Raw genomic sequence first — 21,388 nt, 5'->3', positions numbered from 1 at the left:
ACAACATTAAGAAACACTATTTTTGAGGAAATAGGCTCATTTTACAAGTCACTCAGAGTTAAACAGTTGAGTTTCACCATTTTTGAATCCATTCAGCCAATCACTGGGTCTGGACACTTTTAGCTTAGTTAATAGACTACAAGCAGTACTACACAGTGCCTGAAAATAGTCCCCAGCTAGGTAACTAGGCAAGAGCACTATGTAATAGCATTGTGCCTGCTGCAGGCATGGTACTGCAGCAACGTTGCCTTGAGAGTATAGATCCTAGCCAGTTCAACTGAGAAAATAGCGAGTTTTCATTTTCCATTGGCCTTAGTGCAGAGACATTCTTTAAATAGGAAAATTTACATTTCTGAGTGAGATGCTAATGTTCTAATCAGACTCAATTATTTGTGCTAAGCTAAGCTAATCTAATAGTCAGACACTCAGATAAAATGAATGTACTGAATTATTAAACAGCTGAATGGATTAAAAAATAGCAAAACTCAACTGTTTAACTCTAGGAAAGTAGCAAAATGAGCACATTTCCAAAAAAAAAAATTTTTGAAAAAAAACCTGGAGTGTTCCTTTAAGTCAGAAACATTTGTGTAATTCAGAATGAAATCTAGTGTTCACCTTGACATCATGAATTCCTGACACTTCCTCAAAGGTCTTCTCCCCCACCATGACAGCTGCTAGGTTGGCTGTGTAACTTGACAGCACCAGGAGGCAAAATATGGCCCAAAGATTCATGAGGAAGCGGCCTGTCCAGCACTTTGGAGTCTTACTGGCGACAGTCCGGCCGAACAGGATGGCGTAGCAGAGGTTAAGAGCAGACGAGTATGAGAAGACCCTAATGCGATTGCGTCCATGTGGAGTCATGCCGAAGGGACTGTTCCACTCATATAGAGTGATGAAAAGCGCTGTAATATGCAGTGCCACAAAGATGCCCACCCACATGGACCAGTGAAGGGGCCACATGAAGGCACCAATGGGTGCAGCTGTGTCCTTGCTTCGCACCAGGATCCCCAAACTGGTGGAGAAAAAGGGGCTAGTGAAGTCTATCACTCGGCTTCGAGCTGAGTTGATGCTAAAGCTGGTGACAGCCATATCCGCCACACCACTGAGCAGGTCACCCACCAGCCCAGACCATCGACCCCCTTTCCATGCTCCGTACTTCCCATCGCCTACAATGTAAAGGTCGAACTCGAAGTGCATGTCCTCAGCTAACTTCTCCAACAGGTCAATGCAGTATCCGTAGCAGCATTTCCGCATGTCAGTTGGCAGGGAGCTGCTGTTGGTTTGCTCCAGCTCTCTGAACAGCTGGTTGAGGACTTCTGAGTTGTTGGTTTGAGGGTCAAGGCACAGCTGCCCTGCCGGACATTGGCCCTCCTCATCCACTTCTCTTGTGAACACAAACGGGTGCTCGACTAAGGTTACAACCCGCAATCTGCTCCCTGCCACTGGGAGTCCTGCTTGCCAGCGTCCGCCAAGTCTGATCCCTGGGCCATCCTCCCGCTGGTGCTGGGTCACTCCTGGCCACAGGCCCTGTTCCTCCAGTTCCAGTCGGCCCGACTGCCAGCTTGCCACGGTCACCCAACTTGGCTGGCCTAGAGGATCCCGCTGGAGACTCCAAATGTGAAAGCGTTGGGAGGTAAGGACTCTGGAGAAAGAGCGCTCTACTCGCACAGGGCCTGTCAGCCCAGTGAAGGAAGTGTTCGACAAGAACCTGTGAACAGCAGGGACATGAGAATTGTGAGGGGAATATATATATATGCTTCCAGCCATAGCAAAGACAGTGATGAGATGACAGTGCAAAAAATATGTTGCAGAATCTCTAGCCAACTGAAGCCTGCATATGAGCCAAATCAGATAACTAGTGAAAATAGAGAAAAGAATAAATGTACTACACAGTGGCAGGATTTAAGAAATAGAGCATTTTAGTTATTTTAAGCCTGGTTATACCAAGACATCAATTGATTTGATTCATTTGCAAGTTACGTGGTTGTAACTTAATTTATCACATTACAGTTTCATATCAAATATAACAATAAAGAAATTTTTCTTTAAAAAAAAAAACTAAATACAAGAATAACCTTTACCTTGCCAAAAACATGTATAATATTTAGCATCCATTTGTTTTGAGCAATACTTACGGTATTAGTACCGTAAGTACATACATACATATATATATATATATATATATATATATATATATATATATATATATATATATATATATATATATATATATATATATATATATATATATATATATGTATGTATGTATATATATATATATATATATATATATATATATATATATATATATATATATATATATATATATATGTATATGTATGTGTATGTATATATATATATATATATATATATATATATATATATATATATATGTATCGGTATGTATGTTTATATATATATATATATATATATATATATATATATATATATATATGTATATGTATGTATGTATATATATATATATATATATATATATATATATATATATATATATATATATATATATATATATATATATATATATATATATATATATATATATATATATATATATATATATATACACATACACGTATATATGTACCGTAAGTATATATATATCTTAATCTTTGCATATATTATTTTATTATTATTATTATATTATTATTTTATTATTTGATTTGTCCTGGATGTTTGTATATACAAATCAATGGGGGATTGATCCTAAAAATAAACATTAAAATGTTATCTTATCAAGCTACATTATTGTAGGATATGGAGTAACAACAAGAGACATTCACAGTATATGCACTGTATGCAAACAGTTTGCTACTGTTACAAAAATGAATCACATTGATTTACAGCCAGTGCAATTTCTTCTTGCTGCTTGGCTATTTAAATATCAGCAACTGCAGCAAATTGCATGTTTTTGAACAATTTGAGCTTTTCAATAAAATAAAAAAAGTAATTTTTAGAGTTATTTTTCATAAAAAAAAAAAAAATGATTTTATACAAAAATGGTGATGTTATTCCAGCCATTAAAGCAGGAATGGAGGGCCAGTGTCCTGCAGAGTTTAGCTCTAGCCCTAATCAAACACACCTGCCTACAGATTTCTAGTGACCTTGAAGACACTGATTAGCATGTTCAGGTGTGTTTGATTAGTGTTGAAGCAAACCTCTGCAGGACAACAGCCCTCCAGGGCCAAGTTTGGCCATTCCTTTACTAAAATCTTGTGTTTTTAAAATAATAAACATCAATATTTATTTGCATTTTTTATGTTTAACAGACTGTTCTATTTTTGTAAAAGATGGCTTTCCTGACTGTTATTTCACATGTCAGCCTTTACAGGTTTAGAACACACTGTAACTGTTGGTAAAATATTATCAGTGATACAAAATGGACATTTGAATTAAAAAAAATCTTCAAATTGATTGCAAAATAAATGTCTGTGATTCATGTAAAACTGATTGTGATAATTGTGATCACAAGGCTAACCAAGTACTTAAATGTAGGCCTTATGAAAATGCCATTTGCTCAGTCAATCGTGTGCTTGAACAGGAACAGAATCCCAGCATGCGCTCACCAATCTACATCTCATTGGAAAGTCATGTTATGCTGAATGATGGCTAAAAATTGCCTATGATTTACAAAATGTTCTTATAAAAGTGAACAAAAGGTTTCAAGGTTTAAATCCATTATTCTCTGTTCCAAAAAAATGGAACACAAAATCCATGAAGCAACAATATGAGCATTTAAATGCAATGAGCTTGCTTAATTAAAAACATATAAATAGGTACTTTAACAGTCATATTTTAATAAATTAACATTTATTATTACTATTTTATATTTGGGTAAAATTCATTTATTCACTGCGTTTATTCTCTATTATTCTCCAAGCAAGCTATTAAAAACCTGGCTTCTTACGTACTGTAAAGCGGCTAAAAGAAGCAGATCATTTGCATTTAAAGAGACACACGTTTTCTTCTCAAAGTGATAGTTCAACCCAAAATGAAAATTGATTCATAATGCATGCACCCTCAAGTTATTATAAATCTTTATGCGATCCATTTTTTCTGATGAACACATTAAAAAATATATTGGAAAAAACTGAAAACATTGACATCCACAGTAGTAACAACAAATATTATACAGGTTTCCAGCTTTCTTCAAAATGTTTTCTTTTGTGTTTAACAGAAGAAAGAATCTCAAACAGGTTTGAAACAAAAGTGAAAAGAGAGTAAATTGAGTCAGAATTCTCATTTTTGGGTGAACTTTCCCTTTAAGATGATTTGAATGTAAGTGAATTTGGAGAAATCTAAATGAGCTGTTGCATGCACATGGCTTTTCATTTGCATAAACACGGCCAAATCATCTCTATAAGGCTTTCTGCATAACACTATAAGCCTTTTATCACTCTCATCAAATATATGTCTCTCAAATATATTTATGACTGAAGTCAGTTTATTTTAAGCAGGTTTGATTTGTCTTTAGCTGAAAAATATAATTATTCTGCAAAATATATTTGCAACACAAAAAAATACTGACTTACACAGAACTGTTAAATGTATTTAGAGTATTAAACGTAAATACATTCTAAGAAGCTAATTAAATTACTTAAAAATCAAAAGGTAATCCTTTACCTTCTCAATGTAAAAAGTAATTTAATTACAGTAATTAGATATGTTTTACTTATTACACCCAACACTGAAGTGTACGCATGCTAAGTGGCTGAGACTCATAGTTTTTATTCAACAAAAACAAACCAACAAACAAAGAAATAAAAACAGCCATCAAATATGCATCTACAGCATGGTATAATAAATGACTGTGGCTTCCACGTAATCAAATTGTGTTGGGACAACATGAAGGAATTAAGTTAACTCATTTGCTTTTACACATTTTAGTGGATTGAACAAAATACAATTAAGTTGTCCCTCCTAAATAAACTCAAGAATTGTGTTGTTTGAGCTCATTTTCAATAAGCAACAAAGCAAATGTTATTTTTGTGTGTGTTTATGATCTGAAAATTCCTAGATTCTAGGAAAACTTGAGGCTTATATTGTAATAACAGCATAATATGTCACTTTTTTTTAAACAACAAAAGACAAAATATGAAGATCACTGTTAGACCTACTATACTGTATATAAGGTTACTTTGTATCTTTATGTTTTATTATTTGTAAATGTAACAATGCAAAACAACTTTACATTAGTACAGATGAATGCTCTTAATGTTTCAGCAATATATGTGTGTGTGTGTGTGTGTGTGTGTGTGTGTGTGTGTGTGTGTGTGTGTGTGTGTGTGTGTGTGTGTGTGCATGAAAAAAGGATTTGAACCCAGGTCTCCTCGCATACTAAATGAAAATTACATGTCTAGGCAATCATGCCTCCCTGCTGCAAAAAAAAAGAAGTGCCACAACTGTCAAAGTGCCCTTTGAAAAATAAAATAAAATGAGGAGCGAATGTGTCTGCAAAGATTTAAAATAATTATTTCTTAATCAAGGGCACCTGATTGGCACAATGATTTTCCTTTTAAAACCATCAATTGGAAATCTTAAATAATATTTTTTTTTTCCGCAGCAGGTGAAAAGAACAAGAACAGAAGGAAATATAAATCACTCTTGAAGCACACATAAGTTCAAGGCTTTCTTCAAAGGTATAAGGACAGAAGGGCAGGATTATGACCTGAGCAGCCCGAATCACACTAAATCTTTGAACCAATATATGACCTCTGACAGACCATGTATTTAACCGCCGAGCTGCCACCATATTACTGCTGTTAGCGCGCATCCATTGGAGAGTACTAAACAAACAAATAAATAAACAGAGCACGGTTTATATGAAGGTAAGTAATCCTCCGTGCAGAGATTATGGTCTTCAGCACAGATCGCGTCATTATGATTCCTTACACAGACTTAGCTACACTGCTTTTATGGTAGAATATATGCCATGAATTAGCTCGGTGATCAATTTTCCTCTATAAATCAGACGGGGAGGAATAGTAGTCAAAGGGCTGCCGGGCGATGTCTGGGTCAGATGAAAAATCCCTGGCGAAAGAGGCTTGTGATGTGTGGCTAAATGAGACCATAAATGATATGCACTCTGTGTGACCATAACCGCACACTTCCATTAAAACGGAGCAGAACAGAGAAAATAAAAGGGGAAAAAAGCTGATTGCCTGGGCCATTAATTTCTCCTGATAGCCCTGAGTTTGACCCATTGAGAACATTTGATCTAGTGTGAAAGCAGAAGTTCAAAGACATGGGGATGATGTGTTAGCGATCGCAAGAGATGATTTCCATATACTGAGATTTCAATTGCTGTGTCTATTATGAAAGTTTCTGAAAGCTTTAGCACCTCGCAGAACCAATAATCCCAGTGTGTTGTGCTGTTTTAGGATTCTCGGAGGGAATGTGTTTGGATCTAGTGCCTGTGCTTCTGCGCTACACACTCATTTTTCAGAGCAAATACATTTCTTAGTGTGAGGGTGGTTGGGGGGGGGGATTCGCACACTGTGCGGTGAATATTAAAGATTACATCACTGCGTTCAATCCAGTTGAAAATCTCAGGGGTCCACTATCTCACTTTTTTTCATTTAAAAAAAAAAAAAGTTTAGTTATCTGAGCAAGACTCATATAACAGCGGCACTTTAATCTTACATCTGAAGGTGCTCTTGCTCTTTTTTTTTTTTTTTACCACATATATATAAAAAAATCTCATTTGTGGACTTCCTCCGCCCTTCGGTGATAAGAGTTCTCCTGTATACTGTGAACAGGGAACTTGATCACACTCCAAGCAAAACCCTACAGTTTGTTTTCCAGTTATAAATACCCTACTTATCTATAATAAGTCAATGTTTTATACCTTTTGATCTTTGAAACTTTGCAGACATTTTACGTTCACTCACAGCAATATATTACACACTTCTGTAATTCAAAGATGAATTTTCAGCATCAAACGATCCTGCAGAAATCATATTAATGTGCTGCACTGGTATGATCAATTATTACTGCCGTTCAATCATTAAAAAGGGTTTTTATTATGATCAATGATTTAAAAAAATTCTGTTCTGCTTTATATTTATATATTATTATGAATATTATTATTAATTCATTAATTTTCCTTCGGCTTAGTCTGTTTATTCATCAGGGGTTGCTTATCCAGCATATGTTTTATGCAGCAGGAGCTTTTCCAGCTGCAACCCAATACTGGGAATTATTACTATTATTATTATTAATTTATTCATTTTCTTTTCAGCTTAGTCTCTTTATTAATCAGGGGTCGCCACAGCAGAATGAACCGCCAACTTAAGTATATTTTTACGCAGTGGATGCCCTTTCAGTTGCAACCTGGTACTGGGAAATATTATTAGCATTTTTATTATTAACATTAATATTATTTTATGTTATTTTTTTTGGCTTAGTCCCTTTATTAATCAGCGGTCGCCACAGTGGATAGATCTACCAACTTATCCAGCACATGTTTTACACAACAGATGCCCTTCCAGCTGCAACCCAGTACTGGGAATTATTATTATTATTATTATTAATCATTTTTGTTTCGGCTTAGTTTCTTTATTAATCATGGGTCACCACAGCAGATTGAACAACCAACATAACCAGTATATTTTTACGCATTGGATGCCCTTCCAGTTGCAACACAGTACTGGGAAATATTATTATCATTATTCATTTTCTTTTCAGCTTAGTCCCTTCATTAATCAGCAGTCGCCACAGCGGAAAGATCTGACAAATTATCCAGAATAAGCTTTACACAGCAGATGCTCTTCCAGCTGCAACCCAGTACTGGGAATTATAATAATAATAATAATAATAATAATAATAATAATAATAATAATAATAATAATAATAATAATAATTATTATTATTATTATTATTATTATTATTATTATTATTATTATTATTATTATTATTATTATTATTAATTTCCTTTTTAGCTTAGTCTCATTAATAATCAGTGTTCGCCACAGCGGAAATTTCTGACTTATCTGGTATACGTTTTTCACAGCAGATGCCCTTCCAGCTGCAACCCATCACTGGGAAATATTATTATTATTTATTCATTTTCTTTTTCGGCTTAGTCCCTTTATTAATCTGGGGTCACCACAACGGAATGAAAAGCTAACTTAACCAGCATATGTTTTACACAGCGGATGCCCTTCCAGCTGCAACTCAGTACTGGGAAACATTATTATTATTATTATTATTATTATTATTATTATTATTATTAAAAATGTTTTTTTTAGGATACTATGATGAAAAACTAACATTTATTATTTCAAATAAAGTCTTTTGTAACATTAGAGATGCGTTTACTTAACTTTAATTAAGGAAATGTCAACTTTTTCTTGTAAAAACTCATTTAAAAATAAAAATACTATACTTAAAGCAGGGTTTCTGCAGGAGTCACCAAGTTAACTTTAGGACTAAAAGACATTTTTAAGACCATTATGAATTAAATATTTGTCTCATAAAGGGCTAAACACAAATGGTTCAGATGGAATGGATTTTTCTTTGCCCTATTAAAAGAATTATTATAATTGAATTCATTTAATAATAAAATTAAATAAATTATCAAAAGTTAAAATATTTGAGATTTTTCTTTGCTAAAATATTTTTATTATTGTGTAAGAACAAACATCCTCTAGTTGTATCCATTCATTTTTTTCCAACATAAACCTTCTAAAAAAAAATGAACAAATGTTTTAAAAGTTAGAAAAACTATAATAAACTAAATCTAGACACAAGGATCTGTCCCGGGCAGTGTCCTTAGCAGTCAATAAATGGAGCACTTTAAGGAAAATAATTAAAACATTATAATAAATAGGTAAAAAAATACCCTTTTAAATAAAAAGTTTAAAGTTTAATTGAGATGGATTGTTGGTGATTGTATGGGTTTTGGCCAGATTGGGTAGCAATGCATGAACAAAGAAAAATTAAGACCTGTTTAAAAAAGATTTAAGACTTACAACACAATATTTCAGTAAATTTAAGACTTTAAGGCCTAAAATTAGGATTTTCAGATTTAAGACATTTTAAGACTTTTTATGATCCTGCGGAAACCCTGCTAAAAGGATAATTTACCCTTTACTTGTTACAAACCTTTACGAGTTTTTTCTTGTTAGAGACACAAGAAAAAATGTAACCATCTCAGTGGTCAATTCTTCAAAAAATATTCTTTTGTGTTCAAAAAAATTATCTCATCAAGTTTTAAAACCATTTGAGGAAGAGTAAATAATGAGTAATTTTTCATTTTTGTGTGAACTATTCCTTTAAGAAAATATCAATTTTGGTCTGTCAAGATCTATAGACAACAGTCACTGTAGCTGCGATACTAATAGACATGACTCCCAGAGCCTCCTCCACTAATACAATGATAACAAAGCATCAAGCTGAAAGTCAGTGGACAGGAGGCTGTGCAAGCTTTTGACGTTAAACTGGACACCTGCACTGAAGATGACCTGAATGCAGAAAGGTTTTTGTCCTGTTTATAAAGGCCAGCGAGTCATGAGAGGACACAGCAGTGTCAGAAAGTGGCTTCCATAATGCTGAGAATGCATCATTGTGCAACTGCTAACTTGACAGTTTATGTTAATGCACACCGGGATGTGGTTTTGATTAAGGAGGTATAAATGTATTGAAAATGCCCCCCAAGTCAGTTAATTGCATTTTAAAGTCTCCGGTGGCTCCATCAGGAAAATAACTTTAAGGCTTGAGACCATACTGCGGTCGAGACAGAATATTCCAGTAACTTAATACTGGCGGCTGGAATACTAATTCAGCCAATTTCCTTGGAGAGTATTTACTACCTGATAATTCCCTTAATGTAAAACATGCTTAATATGTCTACGCACACTAATGACTAAAGGTGAATTAAGGGCTTGAAATGACTGCACTGCGTGATCAGATAACAAATGAATTCCTGATTACGTATATCTTAATTAAAATCTGATTTTAAAATACTGACAAGATAGACACCAGTGTTGGGGGAGTTACTTTGCAGCTCCAGTTGAATGAGTTACAGTAATCATATTTTTTCTACACATAGCATAGCAACAGCTCTATTTAGAAACACATTATCCTGAAGAACCCTTTTAATTATGCAGAAATGGTTCTCGGTGTAAGTTTAGAGTTCTTATTTCCTGCCTTTTTGTATTTAAATCTGTAACTGTCAAAACACTTCACTACTGATTTTCTGGAGCTCGGTATAGCGTTTTGTTATACGTAGTTCTGTAAACTGAACACAAGTAGATACAAGAAACAAAATAGATACAAAACAGAAAATAGATGTTGAATGGAGTGCCAGATATATACTTTACTTTAAAAATTGCACACACACACACACACACACACACGCAAACACACACACACACACACACACACACGCACGCACGTATGTACGCACGCACACACACACACACACACACACAAAGCGCTTCATAATATTACTTTCACAAATTAAAAAAAGCAAAAAAGATGCGAGACAGCGGGCAGAAGAAAAAATTATTGTCCTGCCCATAGATGCTCCATTAGAAACACCTCGCATATTCATTAAATATTTATTTTTTTGATGCAATTATTTTTTGTCATTTAATGCAAAGATAATAATTTTAATTTTATGAATGTATGTGTTTTTTAATCTAAAAAATCAACACTTGAGTGGGGCTGCATCCACAGTAGTCACATCGCAGCATATGCTCTGTTGAGTTATGATTATAGTTGATAAGCACCACAGTGAAGTTGAGTCACTGAAGAATTTAACCATAACAGATGAAAAGTGTATTATTTGCATGTGTTTTAAGGCATTTCAAATTTTCTAATAATTATTAATAAATATTTTTAATAATTAATTAACTTCACTGAATTCATACAATAAAGGCTAAACATAATGTTATTTTACACTTTCTATTGCATTTGATTATTATGTTTCTGTACGTGATTACAGTTCGACTCTTCAGAAAACCGTAAAGCACAATTTTTATTTCACTTTTATCTTTGCTCGATCGTATTTACTTATGCTTGCAACTTGTTTATTAAATTTTATGAATGATTTAATAATGATTTTCCAATTTGAGCTATTCAAGTCATCTGGTGAAACTGTATTCATATACTGTAGCATTATCATTTATTCATTCATTCATTTTCTTTTCGGCTTAGTCCCTTTATTAATCAGGCATCGCCACAGTGAAATAAACCGCCAACTTATTCAGCATATGCTCTACGCAGGGGAAGCCCTTCCAACTGCAACCCATCACTGGGAAACATCTATACACCCTTATTCACACACATTAACTACGGACTATTTTAGCTTAATCAATACCGCACGTCTTTGGACTTGTGAAAGAAACAGGAGTACCCAGAGGAAACCCACACCAACGCGGGGAGAACATGCAAACTCCACACAGAAACACTGATTGACCTAGCCGAGGCTCGAACCAGCGACCTTCTTGCTGTCCACTACCCTCTGTGCCAACGTGCTGCCCCATATAACAATATATATTGCAGAAGACCAAAGTATCGCAATGTCATATTTTTCCATCATTGTGCAACCCTACTTTTGGAGGATTTAAGATGCTGATGACAGTTTAAACCCGTCAACACTCTTTCAACAGATAAATGATTTCCTTAAATTGTCTTGTCTACACATTAAATTGGAAACTATTAAGTTTAAAAGGTATGGTGTGACCTATTTTTATTTACTTATGTGATTTATTTGTCTTTATTATTACTTTGTTGTTGGCAAAAACACAACCAGTCCCAAAAATGACAAAAGCTATGCATATGAGTAGTCACTGGATATTTTTCAGACAGAAATGGTAACTTTAAACCTAATACAGTTTCTTTTCGGCTTAGTCACTTTATTAATCAGGGGTCGCCACAGTGGAATGAACCGTCAACTTATCCAGCACATGTTTTACAGAGCGGGTGCCCTTCAAGCAGCAACCCATCTCTGGAAAACATCTATACACACTTATTCACACACATACACAAGGTCCAATTTACCTTTTTTTTTAATTTACTTTACCTGTAATGCATGTTTTTGGACTGGGGGGGAAACCAGAGCATGCAAACTCCACACAGAAACCCCAAATGACCCAACGGAGGCTCAATTACACCAAAATACAAATATAACAATAGACCAAAAGCCATCAAAGCAGCTTGTGAGGACATGTCACAAAAACACCTATTTCTATTTTACTTTATGTATATACTCATGTTCAGTGTTATTAATAATGTATTCAGCTAATAACTGTTGTTATCAGTTCAAATAATTAAATACTGTTATAACAATAGGTCACTCATTTAAAGATCTACAAGACAAAGCATGGTTGTTTATGGAACATTATGAAGTGTTCTGTTTTACACCTAAAAATGCTTCTGCCATTGTTACAGGCTGAAGAACCCTTGGTACTGTTTTGTTCCAGAGTACAAGGTTAAGCTAGATACTAACAACACTTAACCAGTACAATACAACACTGAAAATGTATTTTATTAACTTACTGTATTGAAAATTACTAGATATATATTCATAATATGAACAAAAATATCTAAAAAACTATAAGAGTATGTTTTAAAACCATTAGCAGTGACATTTTGCTACAACTGATTTCACATTATGCAGTCTACATACTACATTCTTAAATTGATGCCTCGTGACAGTGCTTAAATTTTCAGTTTGCATAAGCAGCATACAATAGAGTGACCTATGATATTTTACTCTTTAAGACACATAAATTTCAATAAATAAGGCTGTGGATAGTTTTTTCCTACGCTAATGTCTAATTCCAACACAATTTTCATATCCCCTTTAGATAATTAGGCTCGAAGGCAAGGGCTCCACAAGCCACACACGTGTCACATGCAGATTCCACATTAATCAGAAATGTGAAGCATTGATAAATGAGGTGTAAAATGAGCGCTTTAATTTTTAGTTTGCATAGTATAACCTGTGACAGTTGACTATTTAGGACACATAAATTTCAATATATAAAACCATAGAGGTTTTTTCGCTAATGCTTTTTCTAACACAATCTACAAGTTTTTCTGTGAATTATTTTTCTGATTCCAGATTAGTCATGATAGTAAATAAAGCATACTTTTGCAAAATGTATGCCTTAGTATGGCAATGTTTTTGTGTGAGCTGTGAAACTACAGTCTTCGAGATCAAATCCTATACTGGCACAATCTCCGGTATTATTGTGAGTAACTGGGCTTGAAGGTCATGGCTTCAGCCACACGTCACTTGATAATTGCACTGTTTAGACGATGTGTGAAACATTGAAAATGGGGTAAACCTTTGCAAAACATATTCTCTTTAGTCTTCGTTTTTAACCTATGACACTTGGTCCTTTAAGGCATAAATAAGACCATGGATTTCTTTTGCTAATGGTGCATAAAATCTCCAGTTTTATCATGGATAACCAAGCATTAAGGGCATGGGGTCATATTTGCCACGCATCACATGAAAGCAGCACACTATTAAGAAATGTGAAACATTGCAAATGGGTGATACCTGTGCAAAAGGTAGCCTATTATAATGTGACAAACAGCGGCAATGCAGCATAGCTAAACACTATCACTATTGTTTATGTCAAATTATGACTAATAGGCCACATTTACCGTATAGTACTTCTTGGAAAAAAAAGGCTTGTTACCTTATGTTTTGGTTTATTTATGAACCGCTTTTCTACTTTTATGTAAAGGTAAGCTATTTTCTTTGTATCTGGAAAACCTTCGGTTCATTTAAAAAGATCTTTGGGTCTTTAAACAAGAAAAAATGCCGGTGCCTTTTACATTTTAGGATAGAATTTCTTGCAAAATTAGGATCTATCTGAGGGTTGGCATCTTGAACCCCTAAATCTTGAAAGATTAAAAGCACCTTGAGTATACAGTATATTCAGGCATGACATTTTTCTTTTATACCTCCATTGACTGCCTATGAATGCAACATTTCAAGCTTTCAGGTGCCACTGGAAGCCTTCGTAAATTCAAGTCACAAAATGTGCATTTCTGCTCTGCTTTAAAAATCTGTTAGATACTTTGAAATATGAAACTTTATTAAATAATTAAAATTTTCCTTAGCTGAAGATGCTTCACATCAAGGTTATTATAGTTAACGAAAACGAACAAAAAAAGAAAACAAAAATTTAAATTCATGTTTCATTCATTTAATTATTTTCTTTTTAGTTTAGTCCCTTTATTACTCTGCGGTCGCCGCATCGGAATAAACCGCCAAATTATCCAGCACGTTTTATGCTGTGGATGCCCTTCCAGCTGCAACCCATCTCTAGGAAACATCAATACACACTCATTCACACACATACACTATGGACAATTTAGGTTACCCAATTCACCTATACCAAATGTTCTTTGACTCGTGGGGGAAACCGGTGCACCCAGAGGAAACCCACGTGAACACGGGGAGAACATGCAAACTCCACACAAAAATGCCAACTGACCCAACCGAGGCTCGAACCAGCGACCTTCTTGCTTGTGACCTTCATGCTATTCACTGCACCACCGTGATGCCCTAAAATCATTTTTGTTAACTGAAATAAAAATAAAAACGAGGGTTTTAAAAATAAAATAGAAGTAACTGAAACTATTGTTTCCCAGAGATGGGTTGCGGCTGGAAGGGCATCCGCTGCGTAAAAACTTGCTGGATAAGTTGGCGGTTCATTCTGCTGTGGCGACTCCGGATTAATAAAGGGACTAAGCCGCCAAGAAAATGAATGAATGAATGAATGAATGAAACTATTGTGTAACTAAAATTATAGCAAAGATGTAATTTGTTTTCCTATTGGTAAATGTAGGCTATTTACTACATACTGTAAACAAACTGTAAGCCTTTTAGAAGTAAATCTATTTACTTCACATTGCCAGGAGTTTCAGCCGTACGGCACCTCAAGAGTTTGTAATCCTGATGCTATTGGCCAAATCAAGCCAGTTTACCTCCAGTTAAACCTTGCTGTTGCTGCCGCAACAAAAACAATGAGTGGACATGATAGCAGCACAGTGACAGCATTAAATACAGAGACTTAAAATGATTGATTTATCAACTCAATAATGGGTTTTATTTCAGCATTATTGATTTCAATCACGAACGAATAATTTTTTTAACTGGATCTTCTAGGTGAACTGGTTAAACTAGTTCAACAAATCAAACTAAATCATTTGAAACGATTTGCATCTTCAGTAAGCACTCTTATCCACAAACTACTAACTTTTTAACATGCCTAATACCCCCCTGTGACTCAAAACAAACCAATATATACTGAGTTATTCAGTTATTTGAGAAGCGGTGAACTGCTAATACTGCAAATGCGTGATGCAGCAGATGGTAACCCGAACACAAACAGTACGACAGCCTGCTGTGACTGAACTAAACTTGAACAACTGCAGCGAGGGCTTCAATTCTGGCGAAACGTAAGTTTATTTTATAACAGAAAACCGGACTGAAGTTTAATTAAGTAAATCATGCTTCAGTTGGGTTGCAAAACGTAACTGCAAGAAACTTTTCAGAACATGGTGATGTTTTAACTGACTGAAATTATGATTGCTGACTACATATTTTTGGTATTTTAAGTTACATGGGGTGATTGTCACAAAATATCATTTTATAATATTTATTCTGATGATTTTGAATCTTGCACCTAACAAATACCCTTATTTTAAAAATATATACATAAAACTAATATAGAAACTAATAAAAACGAGTAAATCTGCCTCTAAAGACTAATTAAAAACTAACCTGAATTTGAAAACAGAAAGTCTAAACGAAATTAAAACTAAAACTAATAAAAAATTCAAAACTATTATAACCTTGTTTCAAATGCATGCTTACCTGGCAAGGTACTGTCCGGAGGAGGGTAGCTCATGTTTATTGGGCTTGTCGAAACAGTTTACCATGTTTTGAATGAGTGCCAAATCTGGTCTCACCATGGTAGCAGCATATACAGCTCTGCCAATGAGCTGCAGGGTGTCCCTAATGTAGAAGTTCAAGGGTTTGCGATTGACCTCCCCATAAGCCATAAGACCAAGCGGGGAGCCAATAGAGTGTAGAGAATCCAGACTAAGCGGGTATCCCATGATCCAGTGCATAGGGGGCAATGTGCCACTCAACTGATGGGCACAGTGCAGCACTGTGGCTGTACATTCAGGGTCGGAGCCGAAAAGCACCACGGAGGACGCTGGAGCAGAAGGAGTCCTGCTGAGGAGCTGCGATAGGAGCTCCATTACCTTGTCTTCGCTTATATTTTCCTCAAGTCTGGACAGATTGAGAGTCTCCCAAAGGTGCCAGTGGGCTCCGTCTAAACCTAGGTGACCACGCTGTTGAAGCTCTTCCAGCATTCCAGTATTCCCACCTCCCGGACAGACAGTTGCCGCTCCACCCTGCCAGCCCCCCCTCAGCAACACAGCCAAAAGCAGGTCCGAGAGCCCTGAAGGAGGCATTCGAGTCATCATCTGCAAATGGAAGCGGTTCTGAAAACAGAAAACAAGCACAAATACAATTTATTTAAAATAAAACTGAGAACAATTTTATGGTTTAGGGGATAGGAAACGTAATCTTTTCAATAATGTGCAGTCCTAGTATGAGGCATATGGAAATACATATGGAAACACTTCTGGAGTTACAAAGTCATCATCAATTATGTATTTTCTGCATGGAAACAAAGCTGTCATGACAGGAGACCCCCTCATATTAAAGGTGAATGTCTTTGTGTATACAGCTGTCACAATAAAAACCTATCACGGTTGGGTTTTCACAAGAATGTAAAGTATACATTGAAGCATAAATACCTTACTATTATTGTAGGAAAAATCTATGTTATAATTTCACACCTATAAACTCAATGCTGAACAAAATAGACTGTGAATGTTTTTTAAACATCACACAGCATCACAGTGTTTCTTAAAGGTTGCAATTGAGTCTGGACTTATTGTCATAAGTCAGAAGGTCAGGCTACATAAACCAGGTCAATACATAACGTACAACTACGCCTGCAGTTTTCAATCAGTACAAATAATTGATTGTTTACCATTTGAAAATGAAAAGGGTAGTCATATATATATATATATATATATATATATATATATATATATATATATATATATATATATATATATATATATTTTTTTTGTACTCTTTATGTACTAATATGTACACTTTAGGTTAGGGCTGGGCAATTAATTGAAAAAGTAATCGACATGGACATTCAGAACCTATAATCAATGTAGTTTTTCCAGGTCAGTTTTTTAAATTATTTTCTCTACATGTGGAGTCATGTGAGGCTGAGACTGGTTTTCACTTTGCAGCCACTTCTGACATATTCTTGAGCCTTACTTTGCACTACATTGACAATGATTGGAAGCTGCGCCAGAGATGCCTTCAGACGGTATATTTTCCATCACATTAAAATGATTATTTACATCAAAATATTTGGTTACCGAAGATGCAATAAATGCACGATTTAAAACATTATTTACAGTACATACAAGAGCTATTTTATTTAGAAAATATATTTCGATTATTTTCCTTCAATTATTTTGAAATCAAGTAATGCACACTTCATTCAAAACCTGTCAGTGAACTATGAAGGAAAAAAAAAAAAATAAATAAATAAAATAATCATTCATTAATCATATTCAAGTTAAATTATTCAATTTATCGAGATTTTAATTTTAGGCCAAATCGCCCAGCCATACTTTAGGTCAGGGGTCTCAAACTCAATTTACCTGGGGGCCGCAGGAGGCAAAGTCTGGGTGAGGCTGGGCCGCATAAGGGATTTCGCAAAAAAAAAAGTCCTCAAATGTCATTATTAACAGTTTTAATTATTTCTTCTGAACATGAAGTGTCCTGAACATTAATATAACATTGAGTGAAGATTATGAACAGTTCTTCTGAACATGGCATCTTTTGCCTACTCCTTGCTGCCAGAGACTTGACAGCGCTTCTTCTCACAAATCTGAACCACATTTGGCTTTAGAGCGGAAGCAGTTGAGACCCTCAGTATGGCTTGGGGGAACTCACTCAAAACTTCCATTCCCTCACGCCTCACCTAAAAAAAAAGGAGTATATATGTGAAGTTTATGTATAAACAAATTTTGAGAGGATCACGTGCTTCTGATTGCTAGCAGCTGACCCGCATTAACCAATTCACTACTATCCAATCAGATGACTCCTAAACTACTATAAATACCCTGGGGTTTATTCCATTGCTATCTTCGTTTTGAAGAGTCCCCCCTTCCTCCCCTACGCCTCCTTCTTAGACGGGTGACACGGTGGCCCAGTGCCTAGCACTGTCGCCTCACAGCAAGAATGTCTCTGGTTCCTGGCTCTACCAAAACTAGCAGACATTTCTGTGCGGAGTTTTGCACTTCTCCCCGTGCTCACGTGGGTTTCCCCCGGGTTCCCCGGTTTCCTCCCACCACCCAAAAACATGCAATTAAGCCAATTGAACAAGCCAAATTGTCAACATAGACACGCTCCTAGTTAGTAATTAGTTTCAAGAGCATTCACTTGCTACAGCAGGGGAGTTCCCGAGATCTACCTGAGCTCAAACTCCCCTCCCGCTTTGCAACGGGAGGGAGTCCTGGGCTCGAGGATCTCATGAGCTCAGGGCTCTCTCCCGGGACAGCATGCCAAACAAGCTTATAATTAATCATCAGCTAAGTGTGAACTCTTGAAGTATAAATAAAACACCCCCACCACACTCCAGTCACATCAGTCTGTACCAGTCTGTATCTACCTATAATATATATAAGATGCAGGCTGTAGCTAGGTAGGTGGCAGGCTGCAGATAGGTAGCTAAGTGGCAGGTAGGGGCGGGAACAACAAAGGGGCGGGGTGCCTGGTGACGTCATCGGCATACTCGCCCCTTTGTTTACACGGCGGGCGGGGAATGCCAGTGACCGCTGTGTACGGATAGAATCAGCGGAGCGGGGAGCGCTCTCTCTCCCCGCTCCGCTGATTCTGTCAGTGTACAGCGGTCGGCGCGGGCCACAAAATATTACACTGAGGGCCGCAAATGGCCCGCGGGCCGCGAGTTTGAGACCCCTGCTTTAGGTATTAACTTGTACTTTTAAGGTACCAATATAGTAGCCCACTTCAGCACAAATGAAAAGGCGTCACCCCAGTGACAGCTTTTGTCGCTTTATTTCTGAGAGTGCAGCATGTGTGCACATATTTCCACTCAGCGCAGCACTGCTTTTACAGATAGTGTTAGGCCCCATAACATACCATGCATGAACAAAGTAAATAAAGCGCATGACGTGCATGCTATTAAAATGAGTTATTAAGCATGACAGCCTCAGAAAAGAAATCAATGCTGTTATCGTGCTGAATGACACACACACCTGAAGCATGTGAACAGAAACCGCCACAGACAACACGTGATGACCAATTTTAGCTCTTTTTAGTACCATTATTCCAGTTGAATGCTTTTCCATTTGACCCTTTCGGCCAACTTGCCAATATTGCAAAAATCCATATACTTACCTGTAGGCTAGGCTGTATGATAGATTGGTTTTTCACGACACTGACCTTTGAACTGGCATGTGATTTATTTGTTTTTTTATTTTTGTGCATGTGCAGGACAAGTCAAAGTCCAAGATTTATTTGTTTAAATAAACAAGAAAATCATTTATGAGTTAAATGTTGGGTTGCTTGTTAGTTAAAAGTGCAGTAGGTGATTGTCTTAAGAAACAATTATAGTTGTGCTGGTTAAAAGTTTCTTCAAATTCCTATAGTAATGATTAAAGTAAATGATCTAAATGTCTTTATATGTGTTTTTATATTCTGGGTAAGGCATAAGACTAAAAAATGTTCATCCAATTAAAAATTTTCAGGCTGACAAATCTCAAACTGTCAACAAATTTAAATGTGTAATTCTGTGCAGCCTCTTTATGCAGATAGACACGTCATTTTCATGTGCACATGAAGCATGGCCACCTACAGCTGATAGGGAGACATCAGACAAACGCTGCAATAACCTGAAAAACTTCTTTCTGAAAGACCAACGTGGCCTTGTATCCATAAAAAGGTTTTTGAAAGGGGTATTGCCAAAAATGCTGAATAAAAACATTTCTTAATGCTTCTTAATGAATGAATAGCAAAGTTACCTTTGCGCACTGGAGGGAAATTACGTCATGCAGTTCAAAACTACGATCAGAAGAATCACCCCATGGCTAAAGTATTACTTTTAGACAGGTATGTTTTACAACTATTTTAGCCATGCAAAGCTTACGTAGATTGTGTTCTTGTTTATGAATGGGTTTATATGCACAGAAGTATGTTTCAGCCACTAAAAAATGTCCAGCTAAATACTGACAAAATACTCTAAAATATATTCGGTCAAATAGACATAAGCATTCATTTAGTTGTTCAAGTATAAAAAGAGATGAAAACAAGTGATGTACGAGGATCAACAAGAACAATTTAAAATAAAAGTAAGTCACTCGTTGTCTTGTTATGCAAGTGTAATATAAAACGATGGCAGGATATTTCTGTTTTTAACACTCCTTCTGATCTGATTTTAATTTAGTTGAATAACAAAACTTAAGCAAGTAGTGTCATCTGCCTTACTAGCTTTACTGAGGTGAAGTTTGGTTTATATTCGCACATTCGTTCATTTTTGAACACTGACAACCTGTGGCACGCTCCTACTCTAACATTACTTTGAAATAGCATGTAGTATGACTTCAAAACAGCATTAGCACTATTAACTTGACTTTAAACAATGTTGTATATTATAGTCATTGACTGATTGTATGATTTCACTATATAGAATTTGCAAATAATACTTTTCTGAAATTATATTATTAAGGAGAAAGCCTGCATGTGCGAATATAAAACAAACTCACCCCAATGATAGTTTTGGGGAAATAAAATTCCAGCACCCGGTGGCCTGTCAAAAACTATGCTGGACAAAGTGTGTGTATCCATAGAGTTTTCTAACTGGTGAGTGATCTATTGCATAGGTTCTCAAACTATTTTCACCAAGTATCACCTCAAAAAAAAAAAAAAAAAAAAGTGTCTCTCCATGTACCACCATAATGACCAAAATACTAGGGTGGCAGGCCTAATTAAGCAGCTACAGCACTGCACAGTTCAAAAATGAGGCAGATTGATTCCTATTATTATGAATTTTTTTTATTGTCAGCCACTTTAAACATTAGTTTGAACATTAACACTACATTAACACTACAGGTGCTTACAGGTTAAAAAAAATGTTTAATGTTCAAATTAAAATGTGCTTCTAAAAGTAAATTAAAAATAGCAATGTTCTTAAAAAGTAAAAATCAAAACATGAAAAATGTTTCTCGGACCTCATAAATATAGTCTATATGTCATCATATTCATATGTAA

The 21,388-nt window shown here is 35.6% G+C and overlaps 1 protein-coding gene across 1 annotated transcript in view; it reads right to left on the bottom strand.

Moving 5' to 3' along the window:
* The window catches only part of grin3ba (glutamate receptor, ionotropic, N-methyl-D-aspartate 3Ba), a 97,538-nt gene that overhangs the window by 38,463 nt on the left and 37,687 nt on the right, over nucleotides 1-21,388 (bottom strand). The window contains exons 2-3 of the mRNA XM_021467383.3: nucleotides 15,866-16,503; nucleotides 616-1,708 (exon numbers count right to left, since the gene is read on the bottom strand). Coding sequence (XP_021323058.1) covers nucleotides 616-1,708; nucleotides 15,866-16,503 — 1,731 coding nt within the window. The remainder of the gene's footprint in view (nucleotides 1-615; nucleotides 1,709-15,865; nucleotides 16,504-21,388) is intronic.

This window comes from Danio rerio, chromosome 2, assembly GCF_049306965.1.
Source record: "Danio rerio strain Tuebingen ecotype United States chromosome 2, GRCz12tu, whole genome shotgun sequence".
In the NCBI taxonomy this organism is placed as follows: domain Eukaryota; kingdom Metazoa; phylum Chordata; class Actinopteri; order Cypriniformes; family Danionidae; genus Danio; species Danio rerio.
Note: the sequence above shows the minus strand (reverse complement) of the source record. Positions and strands in the feature narration are given on the sequence as shown.